Source organism: Odontomachus brunneus, unplaced genomic scaffold, assembly GCF_010583005.1.
Source record: "Odontomachus brunneus isolate Ranch 3 - 2012 unplaced genomic scaffold, Obru_v1 Obru_scaffold_129, whole genome shotgun sequence".
Classification (NCBI taxonomy): domain Eukaryota; kingdom Metazoa; phylum Arthropoda; class Insecta; order Hymenoptera; family Formicidae; genus Odontomachus; species Odontomachus brunneus.
The window spans coordinates 924,050-951,250 of NW_022639579.1; the positions used below are offsets into that span (position 1 = coordinate 924,050).

The 27,201-nt window shown below is 48.0% G+C and overlaps 1 protein-coding gene across 1 annotated transcript in view; it reads left to right on the plus strand.

The window, feature by feature from the left end:
* The first annotated feature begins 1,326 nt into the window (after nt 1–1,326).
* Nucleotides 1,327–27,201, plus strand: part of LOC116849964 (G1/S-specific cyclin-D2) — a 41,882-nt gene continuing 16,007 nt past the window's right edge. The window contains exons 1-2 of the mRNA XM_032827688.1: nt 1,327–2,674; nt 12,004–12,219. Coding sequence (XP_032683579.1) covers nt 2,477–2,674; nt 12,004–12,219 — 414 coding nt within the window. The 5' untranslated portion in view covers nt 1,327–2,476. The remainder of the gene's footprint in view (nt 2,675–12,003; nt 12,220–27,201) is intronic.

Genomic DNA, 27,201 nt, shown 5'->3' on the forward strand with positions numbered 1-27,201 from the left:
GAGCGGCCGGTCGAGAAGACGCGGACCCGCGGAGAGTCGGGCCTCGAGAGAGGCTCGTCGGCGAAGAGAAGCGAACGCGGAGGACTGCGGATGAACGAACGAAAGCGAATGGGACCGAAGTCGGCCGAGAGCTACTCCGCTCTTTCAGTATCGGCCCGTCTACAAACGGGGCCCCCAAGGCCGGCGGTAAGAGCGAGTACGCGCGCTCAAAAATACGATATTTAACTTTCTCACGAAGAAAACGCATAACTGCGCGAATACCTCTATTACGGCGGCGAAAAGAAAAAGAGGAAGAGGAGGAGAAGGAGAAGGAGGGCGCGAAGGGGCGCGACGTGTGTCAAGTTCGACGCGAAGGTGCTCGCCGCGATGTCGTTAGAAAAGGGCGCCTATTGCCTATCGGCTTCGCGGATAAGGAGTCTCGCGTATGACGAAGCTCGTTTCATAACAGGTCATTAAGGAGCTCCTTAATTGTTAGTAAAGAAAGCAAGAGAGCCAACCGATAATTAATGTCCGGGCGAGTCGATGTAAGACAATTTGCGCAGTCAGGAATCCGTGGTTCCGATCGGCATCGTCCGCCGCTCGTTAGAAGCTTCATAGAATCGTGAAGGGTACGAGAGCTTCACAGGCCCCTTTGAGCATTGCCGAATACCATCAGCTTGTCATCGTCGGCAACAAGTGTCCCAACGAGACGTATATACGGCGGGATGTAGCCGGGGAGAATTTCCTCGCACGTCGAGCCCGACAGCAGCCCCCAAACGTCAGGTTTCTACATTCATAACAATCGGGAGAAACCCGGGATTTCTCTCAGTGGCTACAGCTTCCTCACCCTTTTCGGACTTACGGACGTATGCGTGCGCATACAATGGGACGACACAGTCAGCGGCCCTTTAATTCGGGCCTTTCGGCGAGCATACGACCGGAGTTAGAATCCATTAGCGGCGTACCTACCTGTGCAGGAATGCCACGTAACGTCGACTACATTTTCGGCGAGCGTAGGAGAGTCGGGGGCCTCTTTGGAGAGAAAGAGAGAGAGAAGTGTCGGACGCGCGGGTCGCCGCCGACTCTGCGCGCAGCGCTGCGCTGCGATGCGATGCGACACGCAGCGCACGCACCCTCCTTCCCGCCAGAGTCGCCGCGCCCCGACTGAACCGGCGCCACGGCTGTGCCGTCGTTCTCTGGCCACGGTGGTGGTGGTGGTGGTGATGGTGGTGGTGGTACACTTACGTTCCACGTGACACGCTGGCGCCGCGCTGGTGGGGAGAGCAGCGCGCTTCGAGGCGGTCGCGCGTCGAGCATCGCCGGCATTTTGACCTGATAAGTCGTCGGTGTCGGTTCGTGAGAAAGTGGAGAGGGATTCTCGCACCGCAGAGGACATTTAAATCGACTGCAGGCCAGACGGACCGACCAAGGCAAACTTTTGGATCTGCTGTTCCCCTGCTGTTTCAGGGAAAGCGTTCCTCCGCAACCCGTCGGTCCCGAGCACCTTCCGTTTCTCCTACATCGCTACCGTTCGTTTGAACCTACCTATCTGTCCGCCTGCCTGCCTGCGCCCTCCTCTCTCTCCCTCTCCTCTCACGGCTTTCGGAGAACACTGACTGACAGACGCGAGACGAGTTTAGTGGCGTCGTGGCCGAGAGCAGCGGAACGCACGCACGTTTGCGCACGCTTATTTATTAAGGATCCTTCCGTCGACGCGTCGCGATTATTTATTTGTCTCGTTTACGTTGTGCTTTTCGCGCAGTAACACGTGTGGAAGCAACCCGAAGCCACCTCGAAGGAAGGAAGTGAAGAGCACGAAGGAGCATCGTCCACGATTTGTCGTCGCGCAAACGGGGGAGAGAGGGAGAGAGAGAGAGAGAGAGAGAGAGAGAGAGAGAGAGAGAGAGAGAAGGAAATAAAGAAATCGATTCTCGGACAAGAGGCAAGGAAAATGTGTAGTGCATAAGAAACTGTACCAAGAAACGGACACTCCTCTCTCTTTCTCGTCGCCGTCTCGCTCGGTGCGACTTCGCACTTACACACGTGCACACATATATACACACACACATCACGCACGCCCGTGCTGCCGACGTCGTCGTCGTCGTCGTCGTCGTTGTCGCCGTGTTTCGCGACTCGTCGCGAGGTGAGTGATCCGTCGTCTCGAACCACCGTAACGAGCGACTCGTCGTCATCGTCATCCGATTCGCCGCTGTGAAAAAGTGTTAAGTGCCCCCCGACACTCGTCTCCGCGTCCCCCCTTCCCCTCCCAGTTTCTTGCTATCTCTCGTCTTCTCTCACGCGGAGATCCAGCGGAACCTACCGAGAACGTGCGAGCACGTGGACACACACAGGGCACACCGAGCCGGGACGTTCCTCCGGAGGAACGCGAACGGGACAGCCGGTACGTCTCGAAGTGTAGTCCGAGGTGTGGTGATCGTCGATTCGGGCTCGCGCGTCGAACGCCGTCATCGTCGTCGGAGTCACTTGGTCGCTCATCATGGATCTCCTCTGCTGCGAGACCACGGAGAACAACTGCCGGGCCTACGCCGACCCGGCGCTCCTCGACGACGACCGGGTCCTGCAGAACCTTCTGCAGACCGAGGAACGATACGCGCCCAGCAGCTCATACTTCGAGTGCGTGCAGAGGGACATCTCGCCGCTCATGCGCAAGATCGTCGCCGAGTGGATGTTGGAGGTAAGTGCCGTTTCCGGTTCACGTGTCGACGTCGGCTGCGCGAATCGCCGCCTCTGTCGCATACGTAAACTCGCCGGTCCGATCGCGTCGTCATCGCCGGCTTCTTCTGGTATTCCGTGCAGCACTCGCGGTAGACTGCCGGCATTCTTTACTGCGAAGTTTGCGGAACAACAGCATTGACTCGTTCGCTCACTCTCTCTCTCTCTCTCTCTCTCTCTCTCTCTCTTGCTCGCTTCCTTGCTCGCTTTTGACGGCCCAGTTGATTTTAATTGGCGAGCTTTGGCCGCGGATAGAGTAGAACTACTCCGACAGAATCGCCTTCCGAGGTAAAGTCGATTACGTGGACGGCGATTAACGTCGACCGTCTCTCCGTCGCCTTTTTGAAAGGCAGGAGCTAAAGATAGAAACGATCGAGTCTCTCCTTCCCCTTCTCTTTCTCTTTCTTTCTCTCTCTTTCTCTCGCTCTTTCTGTCTCTCGCATGATTGGAAGTTAATCGACGTCGGGAAAATGCCCGTGTTGATCGTAAGATGTACGATTACGAAGATTACGTGTTTCTTTTGAAAGATACTTTGCCTGAGTGAGAGAGAGATAGATAAATAGTTGAACCCGAGGGAAGAATAATCTCTTTAGACATACGATGCAAAATACAAATACAGGGATTACAGCAAAATAATAGATAGTTAATGAGCTTAAACTATGTTTTACGCTTAAGAACATTAAACTAACATAAATAATGTAAAGATATAGTACGCATATAGTTTAATCCTGTGTAAAGTTTGAAGGCATGAAACTCATATACTATGCATCTCACAGTTCTGAAGTTTTATAAAAGGCAGATTTAGAAGGACGCTAAAGAGGAAGTCTCAGTGATATTCGCAGGCAAGGAATTCCAAAGATATCCATTACCATAGAAATCCTTTTGTGAATTTCCGCACGACAGGTAGGAATCTTGAGTTTTTACCGGACACAAGTTGTTTTTACACTGGTGGAAGAATAAGGGAGCAACTCATAGAGATAGGAAGGCGATTGAGCCTTAAGGACAATGAGTCAAGCAACCTATCTGAAGTAAGCGCCTGTTTCACAAAGCCAGTCATTCCTTAAGAATTCTATAAGTTTCGAAGAATGACCTATGGACTTCGACAGACTGGCACTATTTTTAATATAATTACAATAATTTTAATCATCTTTTTAGAGAAGGAAGAGAGAAAGAGAGAGAGAGAAAAAGTTGGAAAGAATTATTCAGAGTTTATGTATAGCGTACTTATATTTATGTAAGAAGGATACATTGCTATTGTAAATCACCGCTGCAGAGTTAAAGGTCTCGCGCCGACGCGTCTAATGTTGTTGTCGCTCACGAATCTTATTCTCGGACGTGCGGCCGACGTCGGCGATTTATTATTATTCAGTCGATTTAAAAACACCGAAGGTAAACGCTGTGGCTGTGTGTCAGACCAGTGTTCTTAAAGAACAATGTAATCGAATTGATTTGTATCTAAATATACGCCCGGCGGACGGATGAAGGTCAATTTTCACGCGGCGTGTAAATTTCGGTTCCTTCGATATAACGCGTCCACGCAGGGCGGGCGGAGGTGGAAGGGAAAGGGAGAGGAAGGAGGATTCGTGTGTACATGTTTTGTAACTTGAATTCTCTCCATTTCGGAGAACGCGAGGGTAACAGCGCGACGACCGAATTTCGCGAACACACATATTGATGCCAACAAAGGCGATTGAAAAAGCCAATATCAATAATCGGATAAGGCAACAGTCGCTTATACATTATAGCCGGCACAAACGCGTCCGCGACGCTTTGTTGCGACGATTGTATCTCGAAAATTATCGCGCACATGTCTGTCTCTTTCTCTCTTTGGCCTCTCGTCAGCCTGCGTCTTCACGTGCACCGATAAAAAGAATGTGCCGTCGATGCCGCATCGAAGCTCGCCTTATTTATATCGAAGTCGCGGGTTTACGCGCTCGACGATTTAGAAATTGTACGCTCCGTAGTGAAAGTTAGAGGAGAGTCGCCGAAATCGTGCCTCATCAATCGTACCTGATTATTTTCAAACAAAAGACGAAAGAATTGCAGCACGCACGAAATAAGATGTAATCTGAAAACGTATATGTTTGTGTATCTTTCATTGCTCCTTCATTTCCCATCACTTTAGGTGTCGTTTGTATTCGATAATGATAAAGAAATTGATGAGGCAGGATTTAAGAGACCGGCACACGACTTGGGCGACTCTCTCCTAATTATTCCACAAATTGAGGACTCGCGGGCCGCGTGTCGCGAAGCAAGCTGACGTCCTCGTCCCGACGAAAGACAATCGAGCCGACTTGGAGCACCCGTAGACAAAAGCGCGATGACACTGTTCCTCTCTGTCGCTGCCGCGTCTTCATCAAATCATCGCACGCGGAGGCACTTAAATTGCTTGCGATTAAAGCGCGAGCGATCGTCTCGTGCGCGAGACGATCGTCAAATGTTTCCGCGCTCTGATCGGGAACTTGTCACTGCGTGTTCCTTTGTCCCGACGCGGTCCATTGTGATCCGAAAGTTTCCACATTTCGCGGAATTCTTTGTCGACGAGCGAACGCGCAAGTGCGAGGACGAGACGGGACGGAACGTTCGCCGTTTTGCGCGATATACGCGCGATCCTGGCATCCACGTGGAATAAAATTTATTCGATGTTAATATGCGAATTCAGATACACGAGATATTTCGGCACAACGGTTATCCGAATAGATATTAAAGGTTTAAGGCAGCGGCGCGTCGTAAATCGGCATTTCTCAAGATTCACTCGCGAGAGAGAGTTCACATCAAGAGAGAGAGAGAGAGAGAGAGAGATTCTCCGAGAGTCCGAAGCCGCTATTCTTTCTCAGGATCGCCAAAGAAGCTCGATCCCTCTATTCCTATTCTCTGTTAATATATGTAAAATTATATACGTATATGTTAATTCACGCAAGAACGTCTCGCTTCGCGAAAGCAATTGAGCGCCGCGCATAATGACATTCTTTCCGCGACGTTTACCGAGTTTGTAATTCAGCGGGAATTAATTCCCCCGACAGGGCGAAGCAATCGCGCGGCGACATACGTAACGGCGATTTTGACATTTCACCGTCATTGAGCTGGAAACTCGGCCCGGCGCCGATAAGCCGCGACTTACGTCACCGGCTGCGTTTCCAAAGCTGCCGATAACGGAATTGTATTCCGCGATTGACATCGTGTGTGCTTGTCGATTAAAGAGCAGTCGATGGCCCGGTAGCCGCGATCTACGCGTGCGTTTATCTACTCCCGATCCGATCCTGGCGATTTAAAGGCCGGGACAGTTCACGCGTGTCGCGGTCCCGAGACAAAGGAATTTGCTCGCTAAGTGCTCTGACAAAGAGAGACAGACAGAGAGAGAGAGAGAGAGAGAGAGAGAGAGAGGAGAGACAGAGAGAGAAAACAGCAAAGTATAATACTTTCAACAACACTCTAGTCTTAATCAATCCTATTCTCAATTTCGCGATAAGAATGTCGCTTTCACGGGCGTATCGCGATTCGTGAGCTATCGCGGGTCATTTGCCACTAGTTTAATTACACCGTTCAAATTAAGTATATTCTTTAAGGAGTTGAGATTCGACGGTCCACATGCGCCGATAATGATTTCGCCTTGGACGAATAAAACGGCAGATTAAGCGAACTCGATCAGCACAGTACTTGCGCGAAGGCAGCTACACACAAAAAAATACACACTGCATTGAAGTAAATGTTACAATGAGAGAAGAAAGTGATTGGTCTGAGTAAAATTATAGTTACCTCTACACGGAAAAAAAGGTTTGATTGAATTAATCAAATATCTGGTCGAATATGAACGATCCAGAAATTCCGATTGAAGTAACCCGAATTCTGTTTAACGAGATTTTTGGTTGACTTAAACAGAATTCGGGTTACTTCAATCGGAATTTCTGGATCGTTCATATTCGACCAGGTATTTGATTAATTCAACCAAACCTTTTTTTCCGTGTAGTAACTATAATTTTAACTCCAATTAAAGTTATTACCTTAGACACGTATCTAACTTTGAACATTCCTATTGTCTTGGTCTTCGAATACGAATATTTAAACTTTCGACATAGAATATATATGTTCAGTACACGTATACAATCCGGAGAAATAACTTTAACATTTCAAAGGAACGAATTTTTTCGATTACGCGCAATGTGTACACATATTCGTGCATCATGACTGCTGCGAGCATTTTATGTCGCATGCCAATTGTCACTTGTTTGATCCATGCTTCTCATTCGTTTCGCGTGAAGCCTCGAGCAGCGATTTTGAACGGATTTGAACGAGCGAGAGCAGAAAACACGCTTCGAAAGAGAAAGAAAGACGATCAGCCGCGTCGACGAATTAAATGTCGCTCTCTGCACGGCCTCCGAACTTCCTTCTTCGTCGGATATGGTAATGAATTTCTCCGCTTCCGGACCGGATTGTTGTGTCGTTCCTTTGGCCCATTACCTCGCTCTCGTTCAAATCGGAGCGAAACGATATGAGTTATATCGCGCTCACGTCCCGGGCGTGTGCGTACAGCTCGATATACATTCTCTCTTTCTTTCTCTTTCTGTCTCGCCGCAGAAGCGGATTGTTTTTCTCTTCCCGTCAACGAGAGCCCACGATGATGACGACGAAGAGGAGGCGTTCGATAAAGCCTCCTTTCGGTGCCGTTGGGAACGTGTATCTCACACTCTAATCGCTCGAAAATTCGTCTATCGTCCAGAGCGATCAGATTGGTTCCTCGATCAAATCATCGCGATATTTCCCGATATTGCGGAGTTTGCTCAGCCGATAGAGAGATAATTGTGACGCCGGCACTTTGGCCTGGTTGAGGCCTGTCTCCAGGAAAGACACCTTAGTCGTAGTTACAATATTGGGAGGAAAGAGACATCGGTATCGGGTTCATTATACGCGCTTCGCGCAAAAATCGCAATTGCCGACGTGGCGACGTGCCGTCTTCGTTGCATCACGCAGTTTGTAGTTTAGCGTTGCTCTTTTCCTCGAGCATTTAATTGCTCTCTCGCGCCCCAGACGTCTAATTGCAACAGTCAAATTCGCGCGGTGACCTCGACAGCGCGTTTCGCGACGATAGCGAGCTGGGCCCGGGTCGTATACGCGTGCGTACGTGCGTGCGTGCGTGTGTTCGTGACGAATTCTCCGACATTACGCCGCGCGTCAATCCGGCTGACAGAACGCGACACTGACAGGTCGTCCTCGTGTATGCGTCGATGGAATGTACTCGAGTTTTCGGAGCGATCGCCGTTTGCGCCAGTCGTAATTATACGGGGTGTGCCTCGAGATCGCTTCGACGAGTCGGCAAACGTGCCAAACGCGAGTCAATTCTGGTCCCTCTCATTAGGCAGAAAATTGGAGCCGAAAATTAACGTGTTAAGCGACACGTCAACGAGTCGGCTAAGAGAAATAAAAAAAAAAAATAGAGAGTTCGCGAAATAAATCATGTGCAAGCAAATCGAGGGAAGTAAGGCCATTGCAAGCTGGTCGTGAGTATTGGTGCGAATAATAATCTAAAAGAAAAAGTCAATGACCACTAAAGACTCTCGGATATACAAAAAGACTCGGGCCGATAATACTTTTTAAGATGTACACATATTCTTGAATGCATATGTATACAGTTTGAACATGACGTCTGCGCCGAATATGTTTTCGCGATTATCTTTCAATCAAATAATTTCGTTTGTCGCGACACACGGGGAGGAGAGAATGTTCCATCGCGTCGATCGAACCTCGCACGACCTGAATCCGAAGGGAACATTGAGAGAAATTATTCGAAAAAATTAACGAACGGATATTTCCGATCAAATTCCGATCAGGTTTTTATATCCGATTACATTTAATCGGATACTTTCGATCATAATGATATCAGATAAGCCGATAAAAAAAATTATAAACCGATATTTCTCATCAGATGGTTCCTGATCGGACACAAGAATTCGTTGGTATTTTGATCGGAAATATCCGTTTGTTAATTTTTTATCGGGTAATTTCTCTCAATGAATGAAATCCGCGAGACACGCGCGCAGCGTGTTATTCGATGCAACACGCGTCAGGTACAAGAGCGAACAAGTTTCCGAGGAGGCTCGCCTGTGTGCACGTTCCAGGCTCGCTCCTCGCCCGTCACCCTGTATATAGAGTCGCGCAAACCTGGCTGATAGCGAGGGTGTTGGATTACCGGCTCGCGAGAGCCGCGGCCAGCCAGCCAGGGACTTGTCGACCGATTTCCGAACTTCTTCCGTCCGGGAGACTCCTTATCCTTTCGGTAAGAACACTCGGAATGAGGCCTTGCTTCTCTCCTCCCCTGCTCGATTATTATCGATGCACGAGAGACATAACACTGGCCGGCCGGCCGGCCTTTATCGGCGACAATTCTGCTTAATTGGCGCCGAACTTATGAAAGATCAGCGAGTTCGATAAAGTCACGCAGATAAGAGTAGCAGAATTCCTCGGGGCAGCTCGTCTCTCGCGAAGCCAACTCAAGATGTTGTTACTTTATCGATTACCAATTAAAATACGCGCATGGTAAATGCGGAGTCACGTCTCGTAGCGCAATGACTGTCGCTAATTGTTGCAGTCGATCAGCGCGTTAGTTTGTTCGCGAAAGATTCTCGCGGGCTCTCGAGTAACATCCGCATATAATGAAAAGGCCGACTTATCGCGTAAACGGCTTTCTCGGTATAGATTAACGACGAGTCGAAAATGCGAAAGCGAAAGTGTCGCGTATTATTACGTATGTTATTATGTCGCATCACTGAAAAAGCAATTATTTCATGATTATTATTGTAGTAAACGCGGAGAATCTTATAGTAAAGATTACTGTAGATTTCTGTTTGCAACCGAAAAATAGATCGACATTCTGCAGTAATTCACTATTGTTTCGTTTCTATTTATATTTTGAGAATTTAAATATATATATATATATATATATATATATATATATATACAATTAAAAAATTTGTTATATTTCTAGTGAGAAACCTACTATGTTCCTCAGTAAAACAGATTCTACTGATAGTCTATTCCTGCACTACTGGAAACAGTAAAATTGAAAAGAGTTTATATGAAAAAAAAAATTACAATATTCTCTCAGCATAAAGAACATCATGTTACAACGTTTATTATCGCTGACACATCGTTGATCGATCACGAGGAAATCTGCGCATTGTTAGCCAAACATCGTAGACTGATCCACGAATTTTCTTCGGCGTTTTGAAAAGAAGGTTTTAAGAAAAAGAAATATCTAAGAATAGAGCTGGCACAAGATGCTAAGTACGATTGGTCAGCGATGTATCGACGGTATGGCTGCTCAATAACGTGTTAATAAGAACTATCTCATTAAATTTGAGAAATTATTGCGTTTAACAATGCCACAGATGGAATATCGTGTCGATGCAACCGCGAGAAGTAACCAGGAGGAGGAACCCTTTGTCGACGACTCGCCTGGGCTTCGTGTTCCGCCGCTCCTGAATTCCGTGGGTTCTCCTTCGCCCCCAACTTCGCCTCGATCGGCTTTCGTCGATGTTTGAACAGATGCACGATTATACTCTCGAAGCGATTTCGTTCGATTCTCTCTTCCTCCCTCCCTCCCTCCCTCTTTCTCTTCTCTCTCTTTCTTTCTCTCTCCTCTTTTCTCTTTCTTGCTAGCAAAACCGGCCTCACGTATGATTTTCGCCGACGTGTAGCGCGATTATTTCGTTAAGCCGCTGCTGCTAATTGGTGGTGGCGGCGGGGTAATTACGAAAGGGTGCGTGTGTAAATTCGTGTGTGCGTGCATGCATGCGGCCAAGGGCTGGCGATCGTTGGTCACGCTCAATAAGTTCTTCTCTCGCGCCTCGACGACGACCGTTCGTTCGTTCGTTCGTTCGTTCGTTCGTTCGTTTGTTCGTTCTTTCCTTCCTTCCTTCCTTCCTTCCTTTCTTTCTTCCTTCTTTCCCTTCTTCGTTCGTTCGTTCGTTGCCGCCGTCTCGGCACCCCGAGGCGTCCCGGCGAAGATAATTCGCGATCCTGCCGCAATTCAGTGGCCCCGAACTTCAAAGGGACGCTGGGACTCGGTCCGGGGTGCTTGACCATCGCGACACGCGATTTGTCTCGTTGTTCATGATTGCACACTCGATGCGTGCGTAATAAATTATAATAATAAGACACGACGGGAATTCTCTTTTGTTTCTCGATCTTTGCGATCTTTCTCCGTCACTTTCGGAGAGGTCCTCGGGGAAGCTATGGGAATCCTGAAAAGATTCACGGACGCGCCGAACGTTGGTATCGTCGAGTTGCGAGGGACGAAGTTCGGCCGGTAAGAAAGAGAAAAAGAGAACCTGAAGTCGAAAAGTTCCCCGACCTGTGCGACCAAGGCGATCGACCCGCGACCGTTGGCGGCCGTGTGCTCGTTAAAATACGATCGAAGGAAATCCGGTGTGATACCCGCGCGTGCCTACGCCTATGTTAGTGGCATGCGATTGTGTACCGGGCGAAAATCCTTTTCATTCTGGCCGTCCCTTGAGCGTTGAAAAAATTGGGAAAATTGAAAACTGCTGAAAGTAAGGAAAACAATTCCAAAGATCAGAATTTGTTCTTCTTATTCGCGTCATGTCCTGAGAAATTAAAGACCTGTTCAGTTGAACTCTAGTACTGCTATTTAATTTTTTTATATTTTATTCTTATTGAATTTATTTTTATTATTTATTATTTTTATTATTATTTATTATTATTATTATTTTATTATTATTATTATTATTATTATTATTATTATTATTATTATTATTATTATTTATTATTATTTTTATTATTTATTATTTTTATTATTTTTATTATTTTATTTTTATTATACCACAATAGTTGATGTCAAAATTGGATTTTCTAATACCATAAAGGTGTATCAACATTACCGACTGAGAAGAAGCACGTTCCTGTTTCGATTCTAGACAGAGGATTTATGTTTAGGATAAGAGAGCAGGATAAGGAATCTTAAGAAAAATTTGAGCATTCTAATCAGAATCTATGTTGCGTCTAGGAAAAACTTTGAGGAATTTCTATGCCTGTTTCTCTCGGGCTCGGACGGAGTGCGACCATACAAGATCGCTGGATACGTTTGTGTCCTTGTAGTTACTCGCTGAGTAACTCGCAAAATCCGCTATTGGAAATTCGCGTCCGTCGTGTATCGGGCATCAGCGCGTACGTACGTTATCGCGGCCTTGAAGAGCGATTCCTGTCGCGCCGCGCCACGCCACGACATAGCATTACGTTACGTCGCTCTCATCTCCGGTTCTTTCGTCCTGCTTGCAGGTATGCGAGGAGCAAAAGTGCCAGGACGAGGTCTTTCCCCTGTCGATGAACTACGTCGACAGGTTCCTCTCGATCTGCCCGATCAGGAAGTCTCAGTTGCAGTTGCTCGGCACCGCCTGTCTCCTGCTGGCGTCAAAACTGCGCGAGACATCGCCGCTCGCGGCCGAGGTTCTCGTTTTCTACACGGACAACTCCATCACTTTGGACGATCTCTGGGTAAGTAATGCATGACAAATGAATGAAGGAAGGAAGGAAGGAAGGAAGAAGGGAAAGGAGGAAGGAAGATACGAATGATCAAGCTGCAATGGTCACTCGCTCGATCATCCGGCCAATCATTCTTCCGCTATTTTTCGCAATTCGCACCGATCGATCCGGCGCTTTTCGGCGTGGCAGTCGAGAACTGCGTATTAGCTCTTTAACCCACATATAGACGCGCAAATCGCAGGCCATTATCTTATCGCGACACTGTTAAAAGGTCTTTGCAACGAGTGAATTTATCTGGCTGCGCGCGAGAGCCGACAATAAGTTAATAATAATTTTTGAGTACGATCCATCTTTCTCTCTCTCTCTCTCTCTCTTTCTCTTTCTCTCTCCTATGGACGGCACGAAGGCATGACAGAGCTAGATCGCGTCGCGTTGAGGGTGCCAGTCATTCGCACGTAACTAGTTCGGTGCGGTCTATGGCCGAAAACTGGATCGAGTAGGATTATAGCGGTCTCGAGCGGCGGATTCGCCACCGTGTGCGAACGAGTAAAGCACACGCACGGTACCGCTACTCTCGCTCGCATACCTACTGCATAATTCCGCGAGTAGGCGTCTCGCCGACGCAGCGAGAGGAGAGGAGAGGAGACGAGATCGAGGAAACGATCTACGTCGTCGTCGTGTTCATCGCGATCGATAGCGTCGCGATTTCATTGGCCCGTTCTACGTGCAGAATGTGGAGTAACGATCGGGCGAGATGGAGCGATCTGGGTATCGCGATCGTGCGAGCGTACTCGCAAATACATATATGTATCTGACCGGCGATTGTTGCTTTTCACGAGTCAGATCCAGAGGCGGATATCTAACGGCGTATCCTCTCTCGCTGTCACCTCGTTCCTGTCGACGCGTCTGTCGTGGCTCGGCCGATCGCGATCTCACCCTCGCGCGGGCGTCATGAAAGTTGCATGGGAGAAATTGGAGACGAGAGTCCGAGAGACTCTCGACGCGAACACTTCTCGGCTCGGCGTAACTGTTTATTATACAGCTCGTCTTCTGAAGGAGTGCCGCGACACATTTGGGCTTCTTTAATTCGGATTCGCGTGAACACAGACGATGGCGGGAGGAGAAAACTCGGATTTAAGAAGAGAGCCTGCTGTTTGTTTTCACGATCGTTGACCCGTCGTACACACTCGATGTGTACTTGAGCCGCCGGAGCTCGCCATCGAGAAGGGCGATCGCGCTCGACGTGTTCTCGAAGGCTTGCTCTTGGACTCTTCGCGAGTTGCGTGTTCGCGCTGCGGATTTACCACGAGCGCGCGTCGCCAGCGCGTACACGCGAATTCCGCAAATTGTTCGACTCGGCAGAAACGCGGACGACGCATTCAGCCGAACATGGCACCATTCTCTCCCGTCGGAACGAGAAGGTCAAGTCATTGGTCTAGCTTTAGATCGTTTATCTAATGTCTTCAGATTTATCTAATGTTGGAGATACCGAGGAATGTCATTTTCAACGTTGAACAGATGACAAAGTGATCTTTAGGCGAGTTTCCCGACGCAATCGCTCGGTTCTATGCTCGGTTTAATATGCTGATCTTCACTGATAATTTTAGCGCTCAACTCTAGTTTCAATCGCCAAATGTGTGGCGAAGAAATGCACGAAGAGTATATTGTAGTTTCTATTTTTCATATAAATTCTTTTCAATTTTATTACGTAGTATCAATTTTCAATTTTATTACGTATTATCCAGTAGTGCGGATATAGACTATCATAGTAAGGTCTATCTTGCTAAGAAACACAATAAATTTTTAATAGCACATTTCAATTCTTAACATGTAAATGTAATGTAATAGTGCGTACGAAATGAAAGAATAGACAATTACTGCAGAATGTTCTTCGGTTACAAGATTCTATAGCAACTTTCATACTATAAATTCTCTTTATGCACTGAAAAAAATGGTATTTGTAACTATATATAGTCATGTAAGGAAATAATTACTATAAATTATGGTCAAGAAGATCCTTTTTCTTCATTAAATTCTATAATAATGTTAATAACACGATAGTTTTATATGCATGTTTTTGCTACCGTGTTAGAGCAACAAAAAAATGGGATAAAAATAATTTTAGTTACATCATTCATCTTTTTCTTTCAACGTGTGCAATTCATTATGCATATATTCGTCAGCTCGTTTTATTGGCTCTCTCTCTCTCTCTCTCTCTCTCTCTCTCTCTCTCTCTCTCTCTATATATATATATATATATATATATATTTAGTTTGTTTTTTACAATTAGCTATGATCACTATGGACTATCATGGTAGTTGGCGTGTTATCTTAATTGCAATCTTAATGAATACGATGGAAAAACAAAGAAACACGTGAAACCGCGATAAAGCTGCGTGGTTCTTCAGCGACCACGAGACATACGTGGGATGCGCGTCATTGTAGCGAAAGGCTCGAAACGCGACCAGCTGACATCGCTGCATCTCCGAGGACTGCACGTCGCGTGCATTAGACGAGTCGTCAAGTGAGTGCCGTGTCAAATCGCGTTCGTTAGACGAAAGCGATTCGGCGTGTCTCGCTCGTAGCGGCGCATTTGCCGATGCGAGGTAGTCCAATCGACGGTGACGTAGTCCCACGTGGACTATTTTGGGTCGTGCCAGGCGGTCTTCGGCTATAATGGGATGGCGATCATCTGCGTCCTTCCGTCTGTGTCTCTCTCTTTCTTTCTCTCTCTATCTGTCTTTCTCTTTTTCTCTTTCCCTCAGTATCTCTTCTTCTTTCCTATCTCTTTTCGTTCTCTCTCTCTCTCTCTCTTTCTCTCTCTCTGTCTGTCTTTCTGTCTCTCTCGTCCGCTCTGACGTCGCGACTTTTTCGTGGCCTCGAAAGTTAAATACCTTCCCTGCGTCTCGCACGTTTTCGCGGAGGAACTCGCGCGTGATGGCACCGTCTGAATATCGTTATCGCCATCCACATCCGTGCCAGACGGGGCAATTAATCGTGCATTGATACTCTCTTTCTCTCTCTCTCTCTCTCTCTCTCTCTCTCTATCCCTCTCTCCCTTCCTCGTCGGAATAGACGTCCACAGTGAATCCTCGCGGCGAATGTTAATTATACGCTAACATTCCGAACGTCTCGCGCGACATTCTGCGCGTGTTGAGATAATGTCGAGGTGCATTGGAGGGAAAGAAAGGAAAATAAAAATATAAGAAACAGTTCTCCGCTGCGGCTCGTGAATGGATTTCAGTTTTACGCGTATTTTTCGTCGCGATCGGAATAAACTGGGGCGGCGCTAAAGTCGAATCCGAACGTCGAGGACACGCGCGATATTTATTGCGCACGCACTTGGACGTACATAAATCCGCGCGACGCACTCCCTCTTACTTGTTCTTTCTGTCTTCCTCGCCTCTCGTCCTCCGTATCGAAATGCGAATTCAGAGGATCAAGATCTCACAAGATTACTTGTAACAGTCTCCCGAATAAAAGTTCAATCATCATTATCGGATTGCACAATGTGCGGATTTATCTTCTATTGATTGTTCCAAAGTTATACCTCGCCCCGTTTACTACGATCGATCGTTCCTCAGCGAAACGCGAAAAAAGTATTACATCAGCGTTTGTGCTCCTCCGTTTTACAAGAGTACAAGGATATCTCGTCTAAGCGCTCCTATTGGTCGGACGCCAGATAACTCGTCATCTGTCAGTAGCGTATCTACTCCACCGACCCGTCTCGACCCGCGTGACCATCCCCGTGAATCAACAAATGACCTCGTATTTCCTTGCGCGTATGGTGCGTATGTGCGTGTTGATTTTTCTAGTAAAACAAAAAAAAGAAAAAAAATAGAAAAAAAGAAATAAACTTTACACGCGATACTGGCATATCGTGCATTAATGCAGCACGCTTTGCTACCGAGGACTCTCTCGAAATGATAATATAGATAAAGACAGATAAAGATAACGCTCTGACGAGAGTGACATGAAAGTATTTTATCGTCGAGCTGCAACAGAGACAGAAATAGAAGGAAAGAGAGAGAACGAGAGAACTCGCGATTAAAAATTCTACGTTCTACGACAAAGACAAAAAAACTTGCTCAGTTAGTTTTTATTTTTTGCCGTCGGGATTTTTGGGAATATAATGTCTGAGCGTATTTCGCGTTTCTCCAAATTGTGAGCAGTTACAATTGAGAGTCGCAAATTTCCGACCTGTGAGGTTTCACAGCTTGATGACGATTCGTCATTTGTTTGAAACGTTCCTCTCGTCGATATTCTATCTCTGGTCTTGTTGCATTCCTGCCGCGACAACGATCGTGTACTACCGTATTTTTGTAGAAATTATAATATCCCGCGACTTCTGCGGGCTACCGTGCGACATGAAACCCAATATGATAATCACGACGAGTATCAGGTATCAAACTACGCAAGCTCTAGTCGACGCGTAAAATGAGCTGTAAGATCGCACGGCTTCGACCTCAAACCTACATTAACAATTCACACGCAATATTAGCGCGTATATGATTTTTTTAATCCTCCCTACGATTAATCCACGACATACTGAGAGTAAAAAAATGATTGACTAACTAAAATCTTAGTTACTTTTGGTCCCAACTATATTTTTCAGTTCTCGAAGATAATAGTGATAACGTACACATAAAATTATTACCACTAACACGTAGCAATAGAATTTAACGAAAGAGTGGTTTTTTTACTATAACTATTAGTAGTAACTATTTCTTTATGTCATTATAGAATTTACAAATATCAAATATTTTTTTCTCAATACATGTCATAAATCGCGATGAAATGTAAGAAAATTTAGTCAAAATTGAAACTCCTCGAGAAAAATCTCACTCTTTCCACCGAGATAAATGCCAATTCGAGATCGATGATTTTGAGTTCCAATTCATCGGAAAGATTTTAAATTCAATTTCCTAGAAAAAAAGATGGAATAATTTCGCGAGATACCAAGCGCGCAATTCCGGTCGATGCGACTTTGACGAAGTTGCTTTAACAAGATCGCGTTACGTCACTGTCACGCGCTAAGCCCTTCCATATCGATCGAAGAATTCTTGAACGGAAGGGACAGCGGAAGATACTTATGAGTCAGCCCGTATAACACGCGTGACACTCACAGAAACGGCCAGTGAGTTAGTAAGAGCGAGTGTTCTCTCGCCTGTTGCTCGAAAAATTCCATTCACCGGGTCTCCAGCACGCCCTTGTCGAAAGGGCCGCCGGTTCGTGTCTCATTCGTGACGTGTTCGCGCCGAAGCCGGCCGTTTTCCCTGTAAATTGGATAGTTCCCGGCTGCAACTTGTACAAACAACCCGATCGACTGACGTTGCATACGTCGCCACGTGAAGAGCACGGAAGAGGCTTCGTGAATTTAAATGCTCTTGCAGCGTCGACACGTGGTGGTCGTCGCACATGTCTGTGTACTTGTGTGTACGTGCACGCATACAACAACGACGACGAATTTAATTTCTTTTGAGGAATAAGAGAGAGAGAGAGAGAGAGAGAGAGAGAGAGAGAGAGAGAGAGAGAGAGAGAGCAACGGCTCCGGGCTCCCGGGCAAACACGCGATAGCCTGAGCAAGCCTAAATAGATAACAGCTGATACGGGAAACGTTATTTAATTTCCAGCGACTCTCTCTCTTTCGCCGTAGTCGTCGCCGTCGTTGTCGTCGTCGTCGGACGACTCGTTCGATTACGTGCGCGAACGCTCGATTCTGGTTTAAACCGCCGTCAAGGTTACGCGAAATTCCTGCCCCGCCTACGGTGGCTTTTAAACTCTCTTCAAATAAATTGCACCTCTGTTTCGTTACCGGTCGAGAGACACATCCATACGCTCGTCTCCGGGCGTGGAGCGGGAGAACGGCCAAAGGAGAGTATATAACATCCCAAGGAGTACCACTTCCTGAATAAGAAGAAGAAGTGTACGTCTCGTGAGGGAGTGCGGGAATCCATGAATACGTATTTGAAAATCATTTCAATTGGTCAACGCGCGAGATTCTCCTCTTTCTTCTCCCTTTTATTGCGCTTCTGTCGTTCGCCACGACGAATGATCCAATCGAATCTCGATCGGTCGATTGCAATCGTAGGGAATAAATCCGCGATTGAGACGAAAGGGTGATCGAGCAACGACATGTGCGTGTGCGCGCGCGCATGTAGTTTAAAAAGTCACACTTGTGTCTCGCGTGCGATTGCGGCCGGGTTGTTAACGAGTTGTTAAAGGGAGTGGAACGAAGTGGAGTTTCGGATGGAGAGAGCGCGCGGCTCACAGCTGCATAGAAGGGCACGGAGGGAAGAGTGGCAGGGGGGGAAGGAGTAGATAATCGGCACGTAAAACAGTCGAAACGGAGTTGCGGGAGTAATTGCTGTTTTCGAGGGCAATTCGGCGGGATCGTAAAAAGCTCGCCGCACTGCGCCGCGCGCTGTGTGTGGCGTTTCACGCCCGGTGCTCTCTCCGGAGTCGAGGGGTAACACGAAAAAAGTGACTAATCGTCGATAAATAAACAGGAAGGTGCAAGGTGAGGGCGTGACGCACCTGCATCACGGTGCGATGCACACGCGATCAAAACACTGTCGGCACGAATAAATTTCCACAGTCGAATCCACAGGTAGAGCATTCCGAGGCAGACACGAGTATACGCCCATCGTGTCGAGTGCGAGAAGTCGATCGGTCGGTCGGCGATCAGAGGAGTCTGGAATGTTCTCAACAAGATCAATGAGCAGAGTGAAAACCTGCAATTAACTCCAGTTACTCAGTATATTGACAATCTTCACTTCACGCTAACCAAATCTCGCTGTGATCTGAACACGAGAGATTGCTCGCTGCTCGCCTTGTATGTTGAACAAGAGCAACGGTAATCTCAGTGATAAAGAAGTGAGATTCGCGACAAAACTTGCAAAATTTCTATACGCAAGTTTGGACCAATTTCTTGAGTTCTATTTTCGAGGAACGTGCGGAGTTATCCTCATTGTGCGCCTTCAAGGTGACTGCAGTACAGTTTCAGGAGAGGAGAGCTCGCTCTCACAGCTGAATTCATCTCCGAAACGAGCGAGAAGCCCGAATCTCGAATCTTCTGTATTGTATCTTCTCGCTGGGCTGCCTCAATAGCCGCGAGTCGCAGGCTAGCTGCGTTCAACCCGGGGTTCCCCCGGGGTTCCCCCGGGGTGTTCGGAGTCGCGGGTTCCGGCGTGCGCGTCGATAGTGGATCAGCAGCAGTGCTATGTGGAGCACGCGTTACATATCTATTCGCGTATAAACTCGCGTGTTCCGGGCCGGCTGCTTGGCGGCGACGTGTCCGTCGCGGGTATTGAAAAGGGGGGAGCAGGTGAGGGCCAGGTGCGTGCCGTCGCGGAGTGTAGTCCTTTCGAGAGGGGTGCACCGGGCCCGTGCGCGACGTCCCGCGCCACGGCAGCTGCATCTGCGCGAACCGGTGAATATGCACCCCTTGCCGCCATGCCCCCTGCCTGCCTGTTGGATAGCCAGCTAGCCAGCCAGCCAGCCACCTTCCCGCCCTCCCCGCGAAGTCAGGAAACCCCGCGGGAGAACGGCGGTTCGATCTTTGCGCTCGAGAGACCGTCCCCTTCTTGCGCACATAACGGGCGAGCAACACGTGCGAATTCGCATTGCGTCGTTCGGAAATGCATACGCGCCGACGAGAGGGAGGGAGAGAGTAAGAGTGAGTGACGAAGCGGGGCGGGGGAGAGCCCGAAGGGCACCCTGGTGCAGCTGGTGCCTCTGACCCCTTTCTCTTTCGGAGCTTTTGTCGCGTCGCGACACAGCGATGGAGGAGGAGCGGGGGGAGTCTCTCTTTCGGACTTTCGCGGCTTCAGCACGGGATTTTTACGATGCTCGAGTAGTCTTTCCCTCCAGAGTTCTGCCTAGATTCTTAGATTCCATCCAAATCAAAAGATCAACAGTATCTCTACTTGTCATTCGTTGTGGAACGAGTAAAAGTGTATCGCCACAATGAATCTCTGAATGCCTAAATCCTAAAGTAATTTGGTGGCGCGTTCCGCTTAAATAATCGTAAATTAGTTGGCCGCGTTTCGTCTGATGTGTCTCGTCAACACCACGCGCAGAACGAATTCGCAACTTTGCGCAACACAAAGGAGCCAGATATTGCATCAGATCGTTACTTCGTGACTTCGCCTGCGTTTGCATTCCCCCTCCGGGTGCCGTCATTATCGAGAACGAGATGTTATCGTCGTCGCGTATACGCAGCGGGCGCAATTAAACGAGGAAGCGCGCCAATCAGCATGTGCGGGTCGTCGCGATCTCTTCATTACGCCGCGCGATCGACCCTCGCGCGGTATCCTTCTGCTACCTCGAGGCAAAAAAAGAAACTGCGCTCACGTACACCTGCCTGCCGCAATGCAACCTGCATTAGACGGAGCAACAGGCGAGCAGCGAGTTCATTTGCCTTGGCGCGATGCTCCGCTTTGTCGCGCGCACCGAGCACCGTGTTGTCCTGTTTTTCACGCAACATTTCGTTAGTCCAAAAAGCCCAGGTTCTCGGGGATATCAGGGTGCGTGGACACGCAGCTGTCCACCTGCCACTACCGGCAATTAAACGAGCACGCGACTCAAGTGCACGCGGCGCGGTTACGTTAATTCTTTTTCGCTCCCTCTCTTTCTCTCTTCTTCTCTCGCTCTCTTATTTTCCATTTCTCGTGCTTTCTCGTTCTCTCGCTCTCTCTTTTTCTATCTCTCTTTCTTTCGCGAACGTTCACGTCTAAGAAATGGCGTTACTTCGAACGACGATGAAGTCGACTTGTCATTCCGACGATGACGATCGTAAAGAGATAATTAGTATAGATAAGAAAATATAAATACGACGGAAAAGTAGTCCTCCGATGATACACCGAGATACGCAAATTGCGCGCTCGATCGAGCGCGTTTAATTAAGCGACGTTTATTGTACATTCGCCGCATCGTGGCCGGAGGGAGGCACGTGTTCGCATTCGCATCTTACTTCTTTCTCTCTCTCTCTCTCTCTCTCTCTCTCTCTCTCTCTCTCTCCCCCAAAGTACCGCGGCCAGAAGTAATGTCGGGAATTACTGCAACTTGGAACACAACTCGCTAACACGTCGCTGCCACATGTTACCGTAACCTGCTGCATCCGTAACACGCACCTTGCGGCCCTTGATACATCCGTGCACCATCTTTCCCGACGCGCGCCGTACCTTAAGGTGGACGAGCGGGCGACAGGTGCGTCGTTTCTCTTCGCCGAATTGCTTCCGTTTTCGGCGCAATTGGGACAGACAACGATGATGGACGATGACGACTTCGGGCCCTGCGCCGCGCAACAGGTCGACACTTTTATGCCGCGAGCGCATCCTCAAGGATCATGGCGATGTGGAATAAGCAGACCGATGTGGTTGTCTCTTTTTCTTCACATCGATGCGACACCGTTGTTCGAATTTTCGTAAAGGGAGATCTGTCGACAATTTACTCAGAAACAGACGTCTTCGTATTTATACTCTTACATCTGTTTGTAGTCCCTCTTGACTTCTATTTGCTTATATTTCTTCTGGTATCATTTTACTTGTATTTACACTTTCTCTCTATACTATTTATATGTTTTATTTACGTGTCTTACGTCGTCAAAATATGAACCTTTAGAAAATTCGATAAACTCGACATCGTGTACATCTCGTCGTGGTGGAATTGTCATTTCTCTGAATCTACTGAAATCCTACGGTCCACTAACGTGGCGTATCGCGATTCCCCGCTGTAACTGCAGCGTGACGGGCGAGCAGACGCTCACAGATCGATAAACGACGAGACGTTTCCAGTGACAACATGTGAATCGTCTCGAAACAGAGTCACTCAAACGAGCGGCGCGACGATAAATTCGTTTACGAGCGGCGCGTAATCTATGATCGTTAGGGATTTAATGAAAGCTCATTAGGCGCGCCATTTCAGCACGTATATAACCCGCTCGCGCACACCTTGCGACCTCCGACCAATCGTGGAACGGCGTGCTCTACCTTCAGCTCGCCGGGCGACAGGTGCGTCGCGAGCTCTCTCTCTCTCTCTCTGTCCTGCCGTTTCTGAATTTCTTTTTTCTGACGGAACTCGGATGAAAGACAGGCTCATCCCCGGACCGCGACCGGATCGCACGTTTCTCTTTCTCTGTCTTCTCTCCTCCCTTTTCTTCGTTTGTTCCTTTTTTTGTCGTTTGCTCCTCTCCTTTCCTCTCCTCACCTGGCCATGCCGCGATGCGCAGAGGAGAGAGACCTTTGTCCGCGTGAATCGACGACTTGACCTCGGCTACTTTTCACGAGCGGCGTAACGTTCAGTCGACGCTTCTCAAAAGGACACGTTGTCCGTTCTAACGATATTCCCCGCGCTCCGGCACTCCGTTAACCAATGACACACACCGTGGAAGGGTGAAACGCGCGGGTCCTCCGGGCAGAATGAATTCGAAGGAATTTTTCCACGATCGCGCAGACCTCCCCTCGGCTCTCGATAATTGAATCTCTCATCCGCGGAATACCCGCCGAACGAGAATCGGTGCCGACCTCGTCCAACCAGCCAGCCTGCCTGCCTGCTTGCCTGCCTGCTTACCGCCGCGTGGTCGATACGCGAAAGGCCGAAAGGAATCACGCGATAGTGCTGACACGCCACACACACGGTGGGTTATCTCGCAGGCGACGAGCGACATCGTGAGAACGTTTCGCAGGCGGTTATGCTAAGTAGCGAGGAGTAACGCGAATGCCAGAAGTCGTGCGCAGAAGTTGGGCCGCTCTGCTCCTCGAGTCCCATAGTCTCCCGGCAGGAGACCACCGACAGGAGTTCGTCATTCAACCCCTGCTCGTTGCCTAAACGGCGATCCGAGCCTCGAGGATCGACCGTGCAATAGCCACTCGGCTCGCAACTGTCCGATTTCTCAACGGCGACCACCGGCGACGGTGTGGCTCACGGATTCGGCAGAAGACGCGCGCAGAAAACGTCCTAGCGGTTCGCGAAACCTTGGCGAATTTTGGCACGACGGCCCGGGACTAGAAAGCCCGTTCCGAAAGGCGATGGTTGAAGCGGCCTCGAGTCGGTCACCGCCCTCGACCGGCGATGCCCTCACGACGAAACTATTTCTAATGCCCGCACGCGGACGAAATCGGCGTTACGCCGCGCCGTGACGACGCGACACAATGGACGGAGTGAGCGCCGAATTCGAGAGGAGAGTCCTCAGGGACTCGTATCGCTATCGTCGAGCTCCTCGAGACCGAGCTGCCCGGGTCGCGAAACGATTCCGTTTCGCGAGGTTGCCGCGGCCAACCGGTAGAAACATAATAGAAGTGCGAGAGGAGAGCTCCACGCTGCTCCGTTATTACGTCACTGAGTGTGGCGAAACCGGGTAAAAATAATTATCGCGGTTGCTCCCTGCGGCTCTTTGCGCTCAACGACCTCCTGATCGAAGCGCGCTCGTCGAAAATTCGCTCGGCTGACGCGAATCGCTCGTACGTAGACCGACGTAATAGCCTTAACGTATAATTAGGTTACTAGTATTTTCTAGCTGTGTACGCACTTGTTTCTGGACTCTGATAGCTCATTGAACGCCACGTCATTCATGAGCGGATGACGCGAATAGCTCGATTCATATGTGAATGGCACAGACAGTTTTATTTCCGGGACTTCGACATCACACAAAATGATATTTGGAAATTGAACGTGGAAGTGAGGGAAGGTGGCGTGGCCCCAAGGAAATCTTAAGGAAATTGGCAAACGTTAAGCTTACAGTGGTCTGTTACTGGTTGCTGTCGCTTCTTGGAATAATAAATAATAAGTCAACAATGCGTACGAAGGGGTGGGGGAGTTGGAAAATCTTAACCCTCCACGTGTACACTGAAAAAAAAGTTGACAAAACCAAAATTTAATTAAAATGGAATCAACCAAATGATTGATGAATTATACAACCAAAAAATTTAATTATCGCTATTTTGCTTTATTTTTTCAGCATTTATTTAGTCACTAAGTAAAGCAAAATAGCGGCAATTAAATGTTTTGGCTGCAGGTATCGAATGTTTGGTTTTACACTATTTTAACCAAATTTTGTTTCGATGTACCCGAAGTTTCGTTTCGACAACAAAATCCTTTTCTCAATGCTGAGATTACCAGAATTCTGTTGAAGCTAACAGGATTTCTGGTTAACTACAATTGTTCAGATTAAACAGAATCCCTGTTGCCTTGAACAGAATTCTGGTGACTTTAATTGAAATTTCTGATTCATTCATATCTCACCAAACATTTGGTTGAACCAACCAAACTTCTATTTCCGTGCACTGTAGCGGTCTGTGTACCCTGGGAGAGCCGATCGACACGCTTATCGTCAGAGTTAACCGCTTCCGCTCTTGATTGATGAATCCCCCTACTTCCAGCGCGCCTTTCCGTAGCGTTTACGTGAAATCCGGCAAATTGACGGACGAGATCTCGAGCAATGGGAATGAGAACGTGGCGGGCGAAGAGGCTGCGACACGCCGACGAGACTTTGTCTGGTCGGAGATTCCCGACTTTTGTCCGCCTAATTAAAAGAACAAACGCGTGAGCGGAATGCTGCTCGATCCGCGAGTATTCGAGGCCGAGTGGCTCGTCGTCGCGAGCGAACTTTCTAATTTGTAAGCTAATGAACGGCCGATCTTGTCGCGCCGTCATTCTTGAATATGGATGCAATATCCACGATGACGACGTGCGCATATATAATCGGACGATTGTGATAACCTTCGAAATTTGCGATATCGATTGGCGATCGATCATCTGCGCACGCGCGCCTTCGATATTCGCGAAAGCCGCGGGCGCGAACAAACCGATCGCGCGACGCGGCTCTCCTCCGCGGTGGAGAAAAGAATAATGAAATACACGGCGTGTGAAACACATAATGTTGCAAATCGAAATGTTCGCCTTCATACGCCGGATCTGCGTAAATATTGACGGAGACGAGGCCGCGCGATATGTCGCGAGTCGGCTTTCTAACTTCTAAACCAATAGGCCGGCCGATTCTTTCTTTCGTCGCGTCGCGCGCTGGCCTCGAGCGCGGATGTGACGTATCGGTGGCACACACACATATACAGCACAGCCAAATCCCATCATGTGTGTCGCGCGAAAAAGCCCATACGATAGAAGACGAGACGAGGTAAGGCGAGGCGATCACGAGCTTTCTCTTTCTCGCGAGAATCGAATCGTCTTGGATGTTTATTGGAGCTTTTCGAGCTTAGTCGTCGTCATCAAGTGAACTTTTGTCTCGAGGAAATTACTCGCGTTAATCCCCAAGTATGTAGTCGACAGAGGAGAGAAGGTTATCTCTCAATTGGAAAATTTTAGTGTCTTATCAATATGTACTAATCAAATCTGTATTAAGCCTATTTTACTGTTTTATAATAGGGAATTAATTCTCTTTTGTGATATTAATTTTACGTTAGACGGTCGTTTATTGAAGTGTTCTCTACTTGATCGTTGTCATCTGTTATGTTAAGGAAACTACTCCGCCCCTACACACACATACACACACACATTGGCCCTCAAGAATATAGTCATAACAGAGGGATGTCTTCCAATTGAGAAATTTGATTTTTAATAAGCTCTTTTACCGATATTTACACACCAATCAGGAATTTTACCGCTTTGTAATTAATTTTCTCTCGTGATATCTGGTATTAATTTTACGGCAGACAGTTGTTTCATTCTTTTCTTTTGGTGCAAACGGTTGCTTATATCGGCAAATAGAGCGTTCGTCGCGGTATTTGTCGCAACAGTACATTCTGTCGTGTCTTTCGTCGCTCTTAATTTTGCTATAATGAGCCAAACATTTCTTTTTTGACTCGTGGACGGTGACATGCGGGTACCCGTACTCAGGTACACGTGCGTATCGATATTTTCCTGGAAAGATCCCGGCGGACAATTAAGCCTACTTGAGGCACGTTATTAAGCGGACGGTCTCGGAGCGAATGGTGATTTGTGTGGGGAGAACGTCATAAATCACATTTTAATGTCAACTTCAACGCGACCGCGCGGCGTGTCGTCCTTCGTCGAGTCGAGTCATCAAACGAGTACTTTCCTTCCGGTGTAGCGGGCTTTCGTTAAACCCGTGTTTACCGTAATATAACGCAACAACACGACAATCCCATCGGCGGCGGGCGACATTGAATCGTGAATTCGCGCGTGCAAAGTGTCATCTGACATGCGCGACGAAATGCCGATAATCGAGTCGCGACACTGCGACCGGAATGTGTGTATTAACAAACGTGGAAAAATACAAGGATCCGTCCCGTGCGCGTGATAAGTTCTGAGGAGCTACGCGCTCTCCGCTCTGAATGGAGAATCAGTAGTTACATCCGGTGCGCGCGCGCTACGTCAGACGCGTCGAAGGCGAGCCGAAGTCGACGCTGTGCCTTTTAAAAGTGTCGGTATCTCATCGGTGCGCATACTCTATCAAACCGGACACTTCCTCTCTCGCTAAACAATTTTTGTATGTGATATTTACATTTATTTATATCTGTTTATATCTATTCAAAGCAAAAAGAAATATGTATATACGTACACTCGACGTAAGACAGTAGCAGCAGCGGCTCGCTCGCATCCGACGTCGAATTCGTCAGCGAATCGACTCGCGGGAAAATGAAAGGCACGTCTCATACGAGCGATAATTTAACAAATAATAAAAACGAGGAGTTACCGTGCGAGCGTAAATTCGATTTGGAGGGATCTGACCCATGCCCCGAAAATCCCGATTGAATCATCTCTCATGGGCTTTCTGCGGGCTTTCTGTCGCGAAGACGTGGGCCCAGCCTTTATCTCGTCGAGTTGTCCCGGTGTTCTCAGGCCCCGGTTATTAATTGCGAATTCGTTAAGTCGTCGGGACGTTTCGTCGAGGCTTATGGCGTCTGTGAAAATTAGAATCCTGTCGTTCGCATAGGACACGAGGGCAAATAGAAGAGAGAAAGAGTGTGAGTGAGAGAGAGAGAGAGAGAGAGAGAGAGAGAGAGAGAGAGAGAGAGA